The sequence below is a fragment of the Dipodomys merriami genome, unplaced genomic scaffold (genome assembly GCF_024711535.1).
Source record: "Dipodomys merriami isolate MVZ:Mamm:240054 unplaced genomic scaffold, mDipMer1.0.p SCAF_45, whole genome shotgun sequence".
In the NCBI taxonomy this organism is placed as follows: Eukaryota; Metazoa; Chordata; class Mammalia; order Rodentia; family Heteromyidae; genus Dipodomys; species Dipodomys merriami.
In genome coordinates this window covers 6,380,733-6,396,778 of record NW_027206013.1, presented here as the reverse complement: position 1 = coordinate 6,396,778, position 16,046 = coordinate 6,380,733, and the positions used below count along the sequence as shown (strand labels likewise).

The 16,046-nt window shown below is 55.9% G+C and overlaps 1 protein-coding gene across 3 annotated transcripts in view; it reads left to right on the top strand.

The window, feature by feature from the left end:
- Osbp2 (oxysterol binding protein 2) overlaps positions 1 to 14,051 on the top strand; it is a 126,584-nt gene extending 112,533 nt beyond the window's left edge. For 2 of the 3 annotated variants that reach the window (XM_069994524.1, XM_069994527.1), the window contains exons 4-14: positions 2,743 to 2,935; positions 3,448 to 3,565; positions 5,887 to 5,941; positions 6,184 to 6,330; positions 7,309 to 7,554; positions 8,271 to 8,391; positions 8,631 to 8,734; positions 9,183 to 9,278; positions 9,387 to 9,571; positions 12,114 to 12,340; positions 12,715 to 14,051. In XM_069994524.1, coding sequence (XP_069850625.1) covers positions 2,743 to 2,935; positions 3,448 to 3,565; positions 5,887 to 5,941; positions 6,184 to 6,330; positions 7,309 to 7,554; positions 8,271 to 8,391; positions 8,631 to 8,734; positions 9,183 to 9,278; positions 9,387 to 9,571; positions 12,114 to 12,340; positions 12,715 to 12,860 — 1,638 coding nt within the window. In that variant the 3' untranslated portion in view covers positions 12,861 to 14,051. The remainder of the gene's footprint in view (positions 1 to 2,742; positions 2,936 to 3,447; positions 3,566 to 5,886; positions 5,942 to 6,183; positions 6,331 to 7,308; positions 7,555 to 8,270; positions 8,392 to 8,630; positions 8,735 to 9,182; positions 9,279 to 9,386; positions 9,572 to 12,113; positions 12,341 to 12,714) is intronic. The other variant, XM_069994525.1, reaches the window with a different exon arrangement.
- Positions 14,052 to 16,046: the final 1,995 nt, after the last annotated feature.

Here is a 16,046-nt window from a genome sequence, read left to right as displayed (position 1 = left end):
GCTTGTTGGTTGAGATAGGGAATCTCAATAACTTTTTGCGGAGGCTGGCCTCCAACTGTGATCCTCCCACTGTCCCCCTCCCAAATAGCTGGGATTACAGGTGTAAGCCATCTCCCCCCCTACCCTGAATGATCATGCCTAAAGTATCTAGAGCCTGCAGGCAGTAAGCGTAGGAAGAGAGAGCCTACTTCATCTGTGCTTTGGGTTCCCTTGTGTTTTGCTTTTGCTCTTGACCAGTGTGGCTCATTTATAAGGCACAGCTCCTGCCTGCTTAGCTATGATGCTCTCAGGGGCTGGAGAGGAAAGTGGTGGGCAGATGGGATGGAGGAGCGCCGGGGGGAGAGAGGGGGTGGACCAGGGCAATGGGGGGGGGAGACGGACCACCCACAGGCCAGCAAACCCCTGAGAATCTGAGCCTGGTTCTGCATGCTTGCTCCCGGGCGCTTGTCCCTGTTGACCTGGGCAGCCCCAGCTTCAGTTCTGTGGCTTGAGGGGTGGCATGAAGGGAGGTATACAAGGAAGAAGCAAAGTTCTAAGAACCTTGTAGCCCATCCCCCTGCCTGTGGAGTTTCTCCTGCCCGCGCTGGCCCGCCCAGCACGCTGCCAGGCAGTCATAGCGGCTCTCCATGCCCAGGGCCTTACTCTGGTGGGCACACAGGCTGCAGGGGCTGACACTAGACTGCATGCTGAGGCCAAGCGTATGGCCCTGGCATGGGTGACAGGGAGCCGCCGGGCAAGCAGGAGGCAGAGGGGGCTCCGGGGTGAGGACCTGCACTCCGGGTCTGGCTCTGTAGCCACCTTGCTCTGACACATCGACATCTTGGTTCCACCATCTTGGAGCAGGGTGGAGGTGTCTGTCCACCCATCCAGCAGGCATCTGTGGGGTCTGGAATGTTCTCAGCATCCAGGGGGGAGGATACGCCATCTTCACTTCTTGTATCCACTGGCCCAGCCAGCCTGGGTGTCTTCTGGTCTGGAGGTCTTGCTCTGTGTGTCATGGGGGGCCCCTCCCTCATGTGATGGGGGATAGGGTTGTGGGGGGCAGGCAGACCGCAGGAGGCAGGGTGATAAAGGCCTGGGCTGTGGGTCACCAGGGAACAACAGAGTCAGTCTGGGTGCCAGACGTGACTGGCTGAAGAGGTGTCCACCCCACCCTGGGGGAGCCATACAGACCCCACATTTACAGACTGAATAGCCCACGAGCCAATGGCAGGGATGCAGCCCCTCCCACCTGCGAGCTGTTCAGAGCATGAGATAAGGAGATTCCCTCCCCCCTCCATTCCCACCGCCCTGCCGCTGCCAGGTCAGGACGAATCTCTGCTTAGGTGTGGCCAGGCCTCACAGCCAGGCCTTTTGGGAGAGGGCAGGAGAACCCTCAGCCTGAGGATGGAGAGAATGCCCTTCCCTTGTGAACTTGATGGGGAAAGTTCGAGTCACAGCTGAGACAGAGCAGCCTGGGAACACTGTGTCTGACATTACTGTTCAGTTTCCCACCCAGGACTTGGGCTGCCAAGGCCTTGAGTGATAAAAAAAAAAAAAAGCTTAGGGACAACACCCAGGCCCTGAGGTCAAGCTCCATAATACACACTCTCTCTCCTCTCCCCTTTCCCCCCCCCCCCCCCCACAAACCGTGCCTGGGTAATGGCCAGCAGTCCTCTCCGGCCCCAGACTGGGGTTCTTATCACCAAGCCAGCTAGGCCACCAGCCGGTCCCTGAGGGGCTGCCATCCTCCAGGCTGGGGAGTCTGTCCTCCCTCTCTTCAGGGGCAGCCCAGGACACCCCCCATCACACTCACCCCCACCAGTCTGAGCCCCAGGACCGGATCTCAATACCTGCTGAGTGAAATATCCCAGCTTCCTAGGGCCGGTGCGACTCAAACCCACCATTGGTGAACGGATTCACTAACACCTGATCAGTCAATTGGCCATGATGTCTGACCTCCCCAAACTGCAGGAAGCACTGATTTGCTCCCCAAATGGCCTAGAGGCAGACAGGCCATCCTTTAGAATGCAGATGCCTAGCACAGCCACCCGGGTACTTAACTCTCTACTCAAGCCTTTAGCTTTGAAATGTAACATTTGGCCCTATTCTTAGTCAATATAAACGGTCAAGTTTCGGTAACTGTCAGACCACAGTCTTGTTCTCCTCCCTAGGTCAGTACCTGTTTCTTGGGTTACCTGGGACTTGTTTGTCCCTGTTCATTTTCCTTCTTCCTTGGTCTAATCAGTACCCTTGTCTGATTAATTTTGACCTGGTCCTAACAATTGCACATTTTATATTCTTTCTTTTGGGGGATCATCACCTTGAGTATTGGGGCACCCCTGGGGAAGGGGGTTAGAAAGCGATCAGAGAAACTGGTCAAACTCCGTAATGTGCTGTTGGTGCAGAGGCTGGTGGGTCTTTGTCACAGAGGCGAATTTTGGACCAATTTTGGACCGAGAACTCAAAGTGACTGGCATGAGTTGGGGGAGGGGTGCCAGAAACCATGGAGGAAATGTGACCCCTCCCACTGGGTGAAGGTGTCCAGAGAGGGCAAAGCTAAGACTTCCTGGCTTGGACTCCATGCTCTCCAGGACTGGCTAGGGCCCAGGGCTGGTTTCTGGGGACAGAGGCACAATGTCCCGTCTCTGCTTCTCAAGAGGCCTGGCATCCCGTAAGGAGGAGGCAGTGCTGAGTTGGAAGCCCCCAGCTTCAGGGGGCTGTGGCGGACAGGCAGTGATGTTCCGGATTGGTCCCTTGCAGGCCTGCAGGGACTTCCTGGAACTAGCGGAGACGCACAGCCGGAAATGGCAGCGGGCCCTGCAGTATGAGCAGGAGCAGCGGGTCCACCTGGAGGAGACCATCGAGCAGCTGGCCAAGCAGCACAACAGCCTCGAGCGAGCCTTCCGTAGCGCCCCTGGCCGGACCACCGACCCCACTCAGAGCTTCAGCCAGGGTAAGCATGGCCTCGGGCCTCAGGAGGCCATCCTCTACCCTCAGCCTCCCTCTGCCCACCAGGTATGCTTACAGTTCATTGTGGACCCCAATTCACACACACACACACACACACACACACACACACAGCTTGCATGGCCAACCTCAGCCTGCCTGTCAATGGTGGTGGATGTGTCCCATGCTTTGGTTCCAATTCTCCGAAGCTCAGTTAGCCCGTCAGTCTACTCTGTGGCAGGCTAAAGGTTTACAGGCACCCTGGACAGGATTCTGTCAGGAAAGGAAGCTGGGCCTCAGACAGGTCCACCATGTCAGGAGATCAGGGAAGACTTCCAGGAGGAGGGATCAGAGCAGCTGTGTGTTGAAAGGAAGAAGGGAATGAGAACTAGCACGTACAAGTCCAGGCTTGTGGGGAGGGGAGGTCGGGGCGGGCAAAGGGGGAGGGCCTGGGTGCCCTTGGCTCTCATCTTCCTTTCTGAGATAGTAAATTGGGCCGGGGACTCGGTGTGTTTTTAGGAAGCCTCTTGAACACTAAAGGAGAGGACAGTGAGGAAGATGAAGATACCGAGTACTTCGATGCCATGGAAGACTCCACGTCCTTCATCACTGTGATCACAGAGTCCAAGGAAGACAGGTGGGGACCGGAGGCGCTACCCATCCCGAGGGGCAACATTTCCTACTTGGTTCTCTCCATTTGGTTTATTGGCCAGCTATGTTCTTCAGGCTTTAAGTTTGTTCCAGGTGGAGTGGAGTAATCCCACTCAGAGGTTTAGGTAGGAGGACTGCAGTCTGAGGCTGGCCTTATGCAAAAATGCATCTGAAAAATAGAGCTGGGGATGGGGCCTAAATGTTAGTACACCTACGAGAAGCCTAGGCCCTGAGTGCAGATCCCAGCACAGCCAAAAACTTTCCCTTCTATTGAGAATGGGCACTCACTGAAGTAGCTGCGGAAACCCAGCAGGTGCCAAATGCTCATTTTCTTCTCAGAGCAGTTGAAGATCCCACAGCTAGTCCCATCCACAATGTTAAGGGATTATTTTTTATTTGCCTTCAATTATTTATAAAAAGTGTGATCCTCAAGCCTGTAATGATAGCTGCCTGGGAGGCTGAAATCAGGGAATCAAGATTGGAGGCCAGCCCACGCAAAAAGAAGTTTACAAAGCACTGGTGGCACATGCCTGTAATCTTAGCTACTCAGGAGACTGAGATCTGAGGATCACTGTTTGAAGCCAGCCTGGGTAGAAAAGCCTGTGAGAATCTTTTCTTAGCTCCAATAAACTTACTTAGAAAAAGCCAGAAGTGGCACTGTGGTTGAGTGCTAGCCTTGAGCACAGAGAGGCTCAGGCCTCGAGTTCAAGGCCCCGAGTTCGAGCCCCAGAGCTGGCACCAAAAAAAAAATAATAAAAGTTCACAAGACTCCATCTCAGCCAGTGGCTGGGCAAGGTGGCACATTTCTGTTAACAGGGAAAGCACAGTAGGAGGATTGAAGTCCAGGCCACCCTAGGCTTGAAAATAACTAATTCAGGCCAGGTGCTGATGGCTCACACCTGAAATCTTAACTACTCAGGAGGCTAAGGATCATGATTCGAAGCCAACTCGATCAGGAAAGTCTGTGAAACTCTTATCTCCAACTAACCACCTGAAAACTAGAAGTGGAGCTGTGGCTCAAAGTGGTAGAGCACTAGCCTTGAGCAGAAAAACTCAGGGACAACACCCAGGCCAAGTTCAAGCCCCACAACAAACAAAGAAAAGAAAAGAATTTTAAAAAGAGGGCATGGTTCAAGTATTAGAGTGCAGGCCCTTAGTTCAAACTCCAGTACTGGAAAGAAAGAAAAAAAAAAACTGTTCTTTCTTTCAGAATGTTTCTCATCCACTCAAGTATAACCTTTTAGGGCACTTGCTGGCAGTGAACACATTGTCCGTTTTCTGGATGTGGGTACAGAGGGAAAATCTAAAAATGGGCTGGACCCAGCCACTGCTTCCTTGGGGCTGGAGTCTCCATGGACGCACCTGCTAGTACTTCCCCTTCCGTCAGCCCTGCAACTCCAGCTTGGGACCATTTCCTACCTCTCAGTAGCATATTTAAACTGCAGCCTGTCTGTCCCGCCTCCCCAGCTTCCTTCCGCTCATGGCTCTGAAGCCACCACACCAGAAGCCCCCAGGTCTGGGCTCCTCCAATCTTCCAAGTAGCTCCTGGCCACCAAGGGCTGAGTTGATTGCCATTCAAGGCCCCCATAGGGCCTGCTGACCCCTTGGCCGTGGTGTCCCCTGCTGCTGTGGCCATCTGTGCAACAAGTGTCAGGGCGCGCGTACACACACACACACACACACACACACACACACACACACACACACACACACACACACACACACACACACACACACACACACACACACACACACACACACACACACACACACACACACGTTCTCAGACTTGAACTTAGGGCCTAGGTGTTGTCCCTGAGCTTTTTTGCTCAAGGCTAGTGCTCTACCACTTGAGCCACAGCTCCACTTCCAGCTTTTTGGTGGTTAATCGGAGATAAGAATCTCACAGGATCCTCAGATCTCAGCCTCCCAAGTGGTTAGGATTACAGGTGTGAGCCTCCAGCACTCTGCAGAACACAGGGATGTAGGTGACCCATTTCCTGCCCCCATGCGAGTCAGATGTCCATACTGAAAGGTCATGTAATGTGTGTTGGAGACAGAAAGGGGCCCATTGGGGCCCCACTCTATGAGAGCTACAAGTCTTTCATAGGGTGATGGCCATCCCCCCACCTCTTCCTAGTCCTGTGTCATGGTCCCCAGGAGAGGCTGGGCACAGGGGCTGCACACACGGGCTGGGCTGAGTCTGAATCACTGCCTGGGGCCCTCAGAGAAGCCTGCCGAGAAGGTGGGCTGGGTACCAGGACAGCCGGGTGTCTCTGACCTGCCTTTCCCCTTTGTGTCCTGCAGAAAAACAGAAGAGGGACCTGTGTTAGGCTCCGTGGACTGGACCTCGTCAGACAATGTGAGTGTGGGAGATCAGCCGAGAGGCAGCATGGGGCAGAAGCTGGGGGGTCCTCTGGGCACAGAGTCCCCAGGGCACGCCCCCCACTCCCTGACCCTCTCCACCCCCCCCCCATCTGCCTCCCAGGCCACAGACAGGCAGAGCCAACCTGCTCTTCCCACAAGCAGTGTGAGCTCTGATGCCCGTAAGGTCAGGGGTGAGCTGGGGCTTCTGCTGAGAGGCGTGTCCTGTTTCTCTGGCAGGTGTTAGGCAGTGCCTCGATTGAACCCAAGGGTTCATCCAAAGTCAAGAGGCGCGCCCGCATCCCCGACAAGCCCAACTACAGCCTTAACCTCTGGAGCATCATGAAGAACTGCATCGGCCGTGAGCTCTCCAGGATCCCGATGCCGGTGCGCGCGCAGCAGACCTGGGGCCCTCCGGGCTGGGACCTGGGTGCCCCCCACCCTGGGGTGTCACTTCCTTCATGGCACCCGAGGGACAAGGTGTTCATCAACCAAACCCCCAGATAGCAGGAGGGAGACAGGGAGTGACTCCAGAGCAGACGGGGCCGCGCCAGGTCCCAGCTGTCCTGGCCTTGGGTGGATGGAAAGTGGTGGGAGTGGGTTTTGCTAATAGAGGGGAAATTCTCCCTCATACCAGGGGTCGTTCCTGATATCCGCACCCGGAAATAAAGGCTCAAGCAAGGTCACAAAAAGGTCCAAGGGCAGAGCTTGGGGGTCCTTGTGTCTCCAGGCTGCAGTGGCCTCTCCTCCATGAACGGGCTTGAGGATTCCAGGCCAGACAGCGCCACTGTAGGACTCCTGAAGCCCTTCCTACCTCTGGCCTGTGTCTAGATCTCCCAGTGGAGCCACAGCGCCCCCTGCCGAGAATCTGGGGTATTGCGCTAGGTAGCACAAGAAAGACAGTGAAGATCGGAGGGGGGCCGGGGGTGCTTGCCTGAGGCCCACCCCACCCATCCTGTGCAGGCCTCTGCACTGCGGACCTCAAAAGAAAACCACAGCTCAGAATCTGAAGAAAACCCCCGCCTCCACTATGGATGGCTGAGCCAGTGCTTGGCCCTCCATCCTGATGGCCCTACACCTGCAGTGTGGCCTGGCCACAGTTTACATACTGGGGCGGGTGGGGAGAGGGGGGAGTAAATGTCATCAGAGCATAGCATGGCAGAAAGTGAGGAGGGAAGCGGGGGGGGGGGCACAGTGCTGGATGGCAGGGGGACAAAGGGACATCTAGGGGAAGGAGCCCCTCAGAGCAAGGATGTTCTTAAGAGTGTGAGAAGAGCAAGGGTGTTGTGGTGACCCAGGGGCCAGCTTCTGGGCTGACCACCCACCCTCTCCCCCCCCCGCCTCCCCCTCCCCCCACATGGGCAGGTGAACTTCAATGAGCCCCTGTCCATGCTCCAGCGGCTGACAGAGGACCTGGAGTACCACCACCTGCTGGACAAGGCGGTGCACTGCGCCAGCTCGGTGGAGCAGATGTGCCTGGTGGCCGCCTTCTCTGTGTCCTCCTACTCCACCACGGTGCACCGCATCGCCAAGCCCTTCAACCCCATGCTGGGGGAGACCTTTGAGCTGGACCGCCTCGAGGACATGGGCCTGCGCTCCCTCTGCGAACAGGTGAGCCCGCCCCCCGGGCTGGCCCTGCGCTGCCCCTCCGGCCTGTGACCGACCATCAAACACTGGTGACCAGCCGCTGGGCTCAGGGACAGCACAACCATCACACGGAGGACTGGCGGGGGGGGTTATACTTTCGCCCACCTGGGGGTGGGCGAGGAGACACCACTCACCAGACAGGACACTACTCCTACAACAGTGGCCACGGTGGGGCTCAGGGCGAGGCTGGGCCTGGTGCCTGGCAAAGGCCACAAAACCTTGGGGTGCCCGAGGGAGTGAGGTGGGCCCGCAGAGCCCGTGTTGTGGAGTGAGGAAAAGCTGTGGAGAGTTGAGACAGGCGAGGGCAGGTGTCCAGGAAGTGGGGTTAGTGGGGAAGGGCAGCCCAGGGTGGGGACAGGAGAGGAAGTCCCGGGACTTCCCCGCCCATGGGGAGGACTTGGTGAGGTAGGGACACCTCCACAGCACCCCAGCACAGCTTGGGGTCTGCTCCCACCCACTCCACCCCTCCCCACTTCCTATTCCCCCAGAGCCACACTCAGCTACAGCTCTCTCACTGGGTGGGCTGGGCAGGGCCGCGGCCCCCATATCGCGCTGTTTTGCCATTGGACCCTGCCTTGGGTCCAGGGCCACCCCTGGGCCCCAGAGGAAGCTGGGCCCCTAGCTGGGAAGGTGGGTGACTTCCCGTCCAGCCAAGCTCACGTCGGGTGGTCTGGCCCTAGGTGAGCCACCACCCGCCCTCCGCGGCCCATTACGTGTTCTCCAAGAACGGCTGGAGCCTCTGGCAGGAGATCACCATCGCCAGCAAGTTCCGGGGCAAATACATCTCCATCATGCCGCTGGGTGAGCTGGGACGGGGGGCCCACTGGGAGCTCTGCCCCCCCCAAAGCTGGCCTGGGGCTCCCAGGGGAGACCGCGGTGCAGGTCTGCCCCTCCCCCCACTCCAGCACCCACAGCCTCCCCACCTGTGCTCTGGCACCAGTCTGCATGGGTATTTCTCTGGTTCCCACCCTGGGCCTGTGGGTGGATTGGCCAGAGGCCCAGACAGGGAGGCACCGTGACCTCTGACCCCCCCCATCCAGGTGCCATCCACCTAGAATTCCAGGGGAGTGGGAATCACTACGTGTGGAGGAAGAGCACCTCGACTGTCCATAACATCATCGTGGGCAAGCTCTGGATCGACCAGGTCGGTGGGAGGGCCGCTGGGCAGAGGGGCGTGGCTGCGAGGGGCGTGGCTGGGAGGAGGGCGGGGCTGGTGGAGGGGCGGGGAGCTGGGAGGCGGGGCGGGGTGGAGGAGGTGGGGCTGGCGGAGGGGCGGGGCTGGCGGGGGCGGAGCGGGGCAGCTCGGAGGCAGGGGCGGGGCGGAGGGGGTGGGGCTGGTAGAGGGGCGTGGCTGGGAGGAGGGCGGGGCTGGGCAGCTGGGAGGCGGGGACGGGGCTGGGAGGAGGGGCATGGCTGCGAGGGGCGTGGCTGGGCGGAGGAGGGTGGAGCTGGTGGAGGGGCGGGGCTTGGCAGCTGGAGGCGGGGCAGAGGAGGGCGGGGCTGGTGGAGGGGCGGGGGCGGGGCTGGGCAGCTGGGAGGCGGGGGCGCGGGCCCGGGGTTGGGCCGCGCTGACCACCGCCCGCTCTTACCAGTCAGGGGACATCGAGATCGTGAACCATAAGACCAAAGACCGGTGCCAGATGAAGTTCGTGCCCTACAGTTACTTCTCCAAAGAGGCGGCCCGCAAGGTGAGCCTCAGCCCCGGAGGCCCCGGGGGCGGGGGGGGGGGAGGGCGAAGGAGAAGGGGGGCGCTGGGAGCGCGGCCTGCGCTGACGCGGGCCCTGCCGCGTCCACAGGTGACCGGGGTGGTGAGTGACAGCCAGGGCCAGGCCCACTACGTGCTGTCCGGCTCGTGGGATGAGCAGATGGAATGTTCCAAGATCGTGCACAGCAGCCCCAGCAGCCCCAGCTCCGACGGCAAGCAGAAGACCGTGTACCAGACCCTGCCAGCCAAGCTGCTGTGGAAGAAGTACCCGCTGCCGTGAGTTGGGGGTGGGGAACCGTCCTGGGGTTGTGGGGGAGAGGCCAGGGAGCAGGGGACAGGCAGAGGACCCCCCCCCTCCCAGAAAAAAAATCCTGACCAGCTGGAAGGTCTCGGTCTGCGCATGCGTGCACATGGTAGGAGAATAAAGTCATGCACTTGTCAATGCCGCAAAAGCCCCATGCCCCACAGTGAGCAAGCGTGAAACTCTCCGGTGGCCTCGGATCCTGGGCCAGACAGAGGCTCTTTAAAAGGTGACAGGACACCAGATGCCCGTAGCTCACGTCTATAATCCTAGCTATTTCAGGAGGCTGAGATCTGAGAGATGATTGCAGTTCCTTGCCTGAAAAGTCAGTGAGACTCCTTTATTTCCAATACACCACCAAAAAGCCACAAGTGGAGCTGTGGCCCAAGCGGTAGAGTGCTGTCCTTGAACATTGAAAATATCTTACAGGGAGCTATTTATTTTAGAAAAATAAATGAGCCAATGGCTCATGCCTGTAATCCTAGCTACTCAGAAGGCTAAGGTCTGAGGATCGAGGTTCAAAGCCAGCCTGGGCAGGAAAGCCCGTGAGACTCTAATCTCCTATTGGAGAAAACCGGAAGTGGCGCTGTGGCTGGAGCCCTTGTGTTGAGCTGAAGAGTTCAGGGACAGCACCCAGGCCCAGAGTTCAAGCCCCACAGCCAACAAAAAACAAACAACCAAACAAAAAAGTATCATAGAAGATTGCAAAGAGAAGATCATGATGGAGACTGCACAGGAAATGAAGGCGCAATAGACGACATCTCTTGCATATATGACCACACTGCAGCAAAGATGAAGCCTGGGGGAGACAGCAAGTGGGAGAAAAGGTTTCACGTGACTCTCAGTGTCTCTGGACAGCCTCGCAGCTCAGCAAGTCAGACAGCACAGTTACGTGTTCTAATCCAAGCCCCAAACAACAGGGGGTTTGTCTGGTTTTATTTTTTTAGAAGTACTGGACTTTAAACTCAGGGCTTTTTGATTTATTTTTTCAGATATGGTCTCCCATTTTTTTTATCTAAACTTGTCTCAAACTTTGATCATCCTATCTCCCCTCCCAAGTAACTGGGGTTACAGGCATAAGCCACCACACCCAGGCCTAGCAGTTTTCTACATCTATTAAAGCAGCCGATTTATAGAAGATATTACATGGTGAGCACCAGAGCCCTCTTAGCTATTTCCAGCAATACTTAGAGCTGGAAGACAGCCAAATGATATGTATCTTCCACATTTTGTTATCCCAATTACATAGTCTTTCAGACTAAGCAGGAAAAAAGAGAAAATAATCTTCACTTTTATTCTGAAGCCAAAGCAACTCTTATACCAGATCAAGCTAAGAGAATGGTAGTAACAAAATTTCTACCTCCATTTGACTTCCAAAGCAAGATAACTGAAAATGCAGTCTCCTCATGTATAAAAAAGAATAACATTCTGTAATCATGTTTAATTTTTTTCAGGGCATACTAGACTGATTTTAAATAGGCATTTACATATATACATGGACTCAAAAAATACATATGCTCTCACGTTTCTTAGAAAGTTAGCTGAAAAAAAAAAACAAAACCAAAAACAAATACATCTAGGAAACTACAGATTCATCCTGGAAATGTAGACCAGTCCTGATGAGTGGCAATACTACAGCACCTGAGAGCGAGGCCAAAGGAGACCCTTAAAAAAATGGAAATGGACAGAAATGACCCAAGAAGCTGGATGTGGCTTATGCTTGTAATCCTAGCTACTCAGGAATCTGAAATGTAGACTAGGATTGAAGTTCAAAGCTAGTCCAGAGAGAAAAGTCCTCAAGACTCTTATCTCCAAAATAATCAGCAAAAAGCTAGGCAAGAGATGTAGCTCAAGTGGTAAATTACCAACTGTGAGCCAAAAGCTGTGCAAAAGCATGAGGCCCTAGGTTCAGGCCTAAGTATAAGCACAAAAGAAAAAAAGAAATGTACTTCCAGCCAGGCGCTGGTGACTCATGCCTATCATTCGAGCTACTCAGGAGGCTGAGAGCTGAGGATCACGGTTCAAAGCCAGCCCAGGCACAAAAGTCTGTGAGACACTTTTCTCCAATAAACTAGTCAGGAAAAGCCAGAAGAGGTGCTGTGCCTCAAGTGGTAGAGTGCTAGCCTTGAGCACAGACAGGTTCAGGGACAGCGTCCAGGCCCTGAGTTCAGGTCCCACAGCACAGGACCCCGACTTCCAGCCCCGGGCTCCTCCCCGCGAAAGGGAAATGCAAAATGCATTGCAGCCAAGTGAAAGGAAAGACCAAAGCAGGAAAGCCAAGAGCAATCACTGGAGACTGAGGCGTCTGGGACGTGAGGGACGCATGCGCAGCGTGCAGTGCAGGCCAGGCCGCGCCCGCGCCCTGCCGCAGCGGACCGAGTTCGGAGCCCAGAAGGGCCCGCAGTGCAAAGCTGCTGCGGCTGCGGGCGGAGCCGGCTGGGCGCGCTGGGCCTGCGGGCGGGCCTGCTGGGCCTGCTCAAGTCCGCCCCCCCCCCCCCCCCCCCCCGGCCTTCGCAGGGAGAACGCAGAGAACATGTACTACTTCTCGGAGCTGGCGCTGACCCTGAACGAGCAGGAGGAGGGCGTGGCGCCCACCGACAGCCGCCTGCGGCCCGACCAGCGGCTGATGGAGAAGGGGCGCTGGGACGAGGCCAACACGGAGAAGCAGCGGCTGGAGGAGAAGCAGCGCCTGTCCCGCCGCCGCAGGATGGAGTCGTGCGCCTCGGGCTGCGCCGCAGAGGAAGGTAGGGAGCCTGGAGGGAGGGAGAGGCGAGGAGAGACCGAGAGAGAGATGAGAGATGAGAGATCAGGTTGGCGGGAGAGGAAGGGGAGAGGAGAGAGAGGGAGAGAGCGCAGGTGGAGGACAGAGTGACAGAGAAGCAGGGAGGGGCCAGGCAGGGGGGAGGGGGAGGGGGCAGGTGGAGTGGAGGCGGGTGTGCTGAGAAGAGGAAGGATCAAGCAGGTAGAGGTGTGTGTGCGCGTGCGCGGGTCAGGTGGAGAGAGAGGGGTAGATAAGGGGAAAAGAGGGAGAGAGAGAGAAGACTCCCACGGCCAGGAGACAGGGTGCAGGGGCGCCCTGGGAGCTGGCCTCTGACTCCCCAATCCACCACCGGCCCAGCAGAGAAGGAGTCTGACAACTACATGCCCCTGTGGTTCGAGAAGAGGCTGGACCCGCTGACCGGGGAGACGGCCTGTGTGTACAAGGGCGGCTACTGGGAGGCCAAGGAGCGGCAAGACTGGCACATGTGCCCCAACATCTTCTGAGCACCCTCTGCGGCCCATCGGGCACCTGCCCCGCCAGGTCCCCCCTTTCTTTAATGCACTCAATTGAATACTGAATGGCCCTCCCCACCCACATTCATTTCCTTTCCTCTTTTTTTTTTTTTTTTTGACCCTCGTTTTCTCCTTTTCCTACAATGAAACTTTTGGGGGGCTCCTCTCTTCGATTAGAAGGGGGAAGGGCCGACCTGGGTTCTCTTCAGCCCCCAGGTGCGCCAGGTCACCCGCGCCCCCTTCCTCATGGACTTGGGGGCCCCATGGGCACCCCAGTTCCTACAACTCAGGCCGGCTGGCCCGGGCCAGGGGCGGCCCAGGTCACCAGCCCCTCGTAGGGAGCCTCTTTTGACTTTTTTTTAAGAAAAAAAGAATTTGCATTTCTTTTCCAGCCATGAGGTTTAGTAATATTTTTAGCACAGCACTTAGTACTAGCTCTCCAAGTGTGCTTCCTTGCCGTACATTGCCCTGGCAAGAACCTCCCTTCCCCTTTGCCCTCCCCCCCCCTTTTTTAAAGACATAAGAAAAGCCAGACCCCCCCTGAGTTGGGAGCACTTGGTAGCTCAGCACAGCAAGGCCCTGCCCAGCCCCCTCCCAAGAGCCTGGAGCCCACAGACACTCCACAGCAGGGGGGTCGGGACAGGGGGACTGCTGAGGGTGTTGGCAACACCCTAACCCCAAAGAGGCCAGGAAGGCTGGAAGGCAGGGCCTTGGAGGTGCTCCCCACCGGAGAACAGGGCCCCAAATCAGCAATAAGGAACAAACCCTCGGCTCGACCTGGGCTGGTGACCCCGGGGGCCCATCCCCACGCCTCCCTCTCCTTGTCCTGATCTGGGGTGCTCCAGCTCATCGACCCCTCCCCCCGACTCTTTATTTGCCTAATTTATATATATATGATATATAAATATATAAAATAGCTATTTTGCTTAAATTTCTATGATATGTAAAAGTGAAAAATGATGAAGACAGCGTTCCTGTCTGAGTTTAGCCTCCGGTCAGCTGTGCCCTGCCCTTTCCTGCTCCTTCTAGTGGCTTCTGCCAGCCTTGGGGAGGACTGGACCATGGTGACCACATCCCAACCCTCAGAACCCCCCTGTCCCCCCTTCCCACTTCAGTTTGGTCCCGAAAGTTCATCTTGAGCTTTTCTTTCTACTCCAGAACTGGGATTTCTTTTTTTTTTTTTATTAAAAACAAAAACAAAAAAACACACAAAAGTGAAAACACCAATGTATGAAATGCCTTACGATGCCACTCTGGAGGGGGGTAAAAGGGGTGTCCATCTGCCTCTCCTCAGAGCTGTGGAGTGTACCTCTTTCCCCAGCACTGTGTGTGAGTGAGCACCTTCTGACTGTAATAAAAATTGAAAAACAAAAACAACAAAACCCTTGGCTTTGGAGTTTTCCATGGTCTCTGGTGGGAAGAAGTGGGGAGGGGCTGCAGGTGTTAAAGGGACAGCGACCTTTCATGGAGCAGCAGCAGTGTGAGGAGCCAGGGGCTTTATTCTGTCCAGGTCCCAAGCAGCAGGGGGCAGGCCTGTGGGGGTTGGAAGATCACAGTTTGGCCCAGATCCCTGCCCCCTGCTGCAGCCACCACCACCAACTTCAGGTCTTACAGTTCCTAGGCTGCCCAGGGAAAGCCCAAGGCACCCACAGCCCTTCAAGAAGGCCTGCCTGCCCGGGAGTTCCTGTGCATTGCTTAGTTGCTTGACAACAGTGGCCTGGTTGCTTCTGTTGCCTCAGTTGCTAGGCAACGCGGGTCACAATCTGCTGAGATGAGGCCCAGTGCTGGAGGCCAGGGGAAGGGGTGAGGCAGGCCAGACGCCACAGGGACTTTGGGAGCCCAGATTCTCCTTTGCTGCCTGGATGCCCAGCGCCACACCATCCACACTGGCTCTGCAGAGCTGCTTCAAGCCTATGGGGAGGAGGCCACTGGTGAGTAGGGACAAAAGAGCTGGAGTGGCAGCTCTCCACGGAATGGCCGGGAGGAGGTAGCCCCGGATGGAACTGGCCCTGAGGGGAGAGGAGAAGCCGGTCAGGACAGGGAACAGACTGCCTGGGGGCAGCCTAGAGCTTGGGTTGGACCAGGGGAACTCTGAACAAGAGCCACCAGACCAACCAGATAGCAGCACTTAGTGGTTCCCTGTATACCAGCCACCACTATAGAGAATTTAAAGGATCTGCAATGTAATAGACTACAAGGGACCATAGACAGATCCCACAAAGCAGTGGAAAGTATGTCAAAGACCTTTATGGGGATGATTGAAAAATACCTTGAGTTCAGAGGCAAATTACCATCTTCACAGATGGGCCATCACTGCTGATTCCAAAGCTACAAGTGTAACACAGTCCCTTATTGAAGTTTTATCAATATCGTTTTAAAAATTAAGCCAGCTGGGAGAGATGGTGCAAGCCTAACTAGTTGTGAAGCTGAGACGGAAGAATCGTGGTTCAAAGCCAACCCCGGGCATAACAGCTCTTACCACTTCATCACCACCGATGGCTGGGTGTGGGGGAAGGTATCTGTCATCCCAAGTGACACTGGGCATACAGATAAGAGGATCAGTGCCCAGGGCAGCCGGGGCATAAGCAGGATCCTATCTGGAAAATGATGTGGGTGGTCTAGAGGTGTCACTCAAGTGGTAGAGCATCTGTCTTGCTAGCATAAGGCACTGAGTCCCATCCCAAAGACTGCCAAAAAGAAAGTAATTTGACAGGCTGGTGAGATTTCTATGAATGGAAGAGTAATTGCACACACAAAAATGGCTAAAGTTTTTTCAACATTAAAAAAATCAGGAGAGTAACTCCCATTTCTTGCATAGGGAGCAAGAAATCTGTTTCCTTTCTTTTTCTCCATCCCCTAATGCTGTTATACTAAAACAAATCCTTGCTAACATTTAAAAAAACACATAAGACAGGAGAAAACCAACAAGGGCTTGACATACAGATAGATACCCAAACAAGTTAGAAAGCCCAAACAACGTACTTTAGCATTGCACAGTGTACTGGGCACTATCTGGCATACTGAGCCCTCTGCTGATTTGTTCAACTCCATCAGGAGCTGTGAGCTCCAGGAGGGTGGGTATCTTGCCACACCCACAGTGGCTGGCCCTGTATAAATGACTATTGAATGAATAGGCCAGGAAGACAAGCTGGAGCCCCCAGGCCCAGGAAGGCAGCC